This window comes from Brassica oleracea, unplaced genomic scaffold (genome assembly GCF_000695525.1).
Source record: "Brassica oleracea var. oleracea cultivar TO1000 unplaced genomic scaffold, BOL UnpScaffold04100, whole genome shotgun sequence".
NCBI classification, from domain to species: Eukaryota; Viridiplantae; Streptophyta; class Magnoliopsida; order Brassicales; family Brassicaceae; genus Brassica; species Brassica oleracea.
In genome coordinates, this window is record NW_013620624.1 from 1 (window position 1) to 1,036 (window position 1,036).

Here is a 1,036-nt window from a genome sequence, read left to right on the forward strand (position 1 = left end):
AGAGAGATTGATCGCATCGCCATGGAAACAGCAAAGCGCAGAACGATAGAAACCATCGTCTCCAAGCTCAGCTCCGTCTCCGAGCAGACCAGAGCCGCCGCTCTAGCCGAGCTCAGGCTCATCTCCAAACAAGACCCCGAAAGCCGTCCCATCATCGCCGACGCCGGAGCCATCCCCTACCTCGCCGAGACTCTATACTCCTCCTCCCCCTCCTCCCAGGAAAACGCCGCGGCGACCCTCCTCAACCTCTCCATCACCTCCCGCGAACCCCTCATGTCCTCTCGCGGCCTGCTCGACGCGCTCTCCCACGCGCTCCGCCACCACGACACCACCACCTCCCCCGCCGCGGTCCAATCCTCCGCCGCCGCGATCTACAGCCTCCTGATCGCGGAGGAGTCTTACCGCCCCGTCGTCGGATCGAAGCGAGACATCATCTTCTCTCTCATCCACGTCATCAGGTACCAAGACTCGCACCCGAGATCGATCAAAGACGCGCTCAAGGCGCTCTTCGCCGTCGCTCTCTGCCCGGCGAACAGATCAACGATGATCTCCCTCGGCGCGATCCCGGCGCTCTTCTCCCTCATCGTGAAGGACTCGCGGTGCGGGATCGTGGAGGACGCGACGGCGGTTATGGCGCAAGTCGCCGGGTGCGAGGAGAGCGAGGAAGGGATGAGGAGAGTCTCCGGAGCCAGCGTGCTGGCGGATCTGCTGGATCCGTGCACCGGCTCGAGCCTTCGGATCAAGGAGAACGCGGTCAGCGCGCTTTTGAATTTAGCGAGGTGCGGCGGAGACGAAGCGCGTTCGGAAGTTGCGTCTGCGGTTGCGTCAGGTGCGGATGAAGGAGCTATGGAAGGGATCGTGTACGTTGCTGAGAGCGGGAGTAATAAAGGAAGGAAGAAGGCGGTTGATCTGTTGAGGCTCGTTTCAAACGATTGACGACGTTTCGATCGTCTGATCAGTGATAATGATAATAATCCGAGTAGTATCTGATCATCTGCTTATCATTTTGTACAACTTTTGCTAATCCATTTACTTC

General features: G+C 59.3%; 1 protein-coding gene across 1 annotated transcript; it reads left to right on the forward strand.

Moving 5' to 3' along the window:
- Positions 1-6: 6 nt before the first annotated feature.
- On the forward strand, positions 7-1,015 carry LOC106321944 (U-box domain-containing protein 4-like). The gene has a single exon (XM_013760153.1). It carries the CDS (start codon positions 22-24, stop codon positions 934-936), a length of 915 nt encoding a protein of 304 aa, XP_013615607.1. The 5' UTR covers positions 7-21; the 3' UTR covers positions 937-1,015.
- Positions 1,016-1,036: the final 21 nt, after the last annotated feature.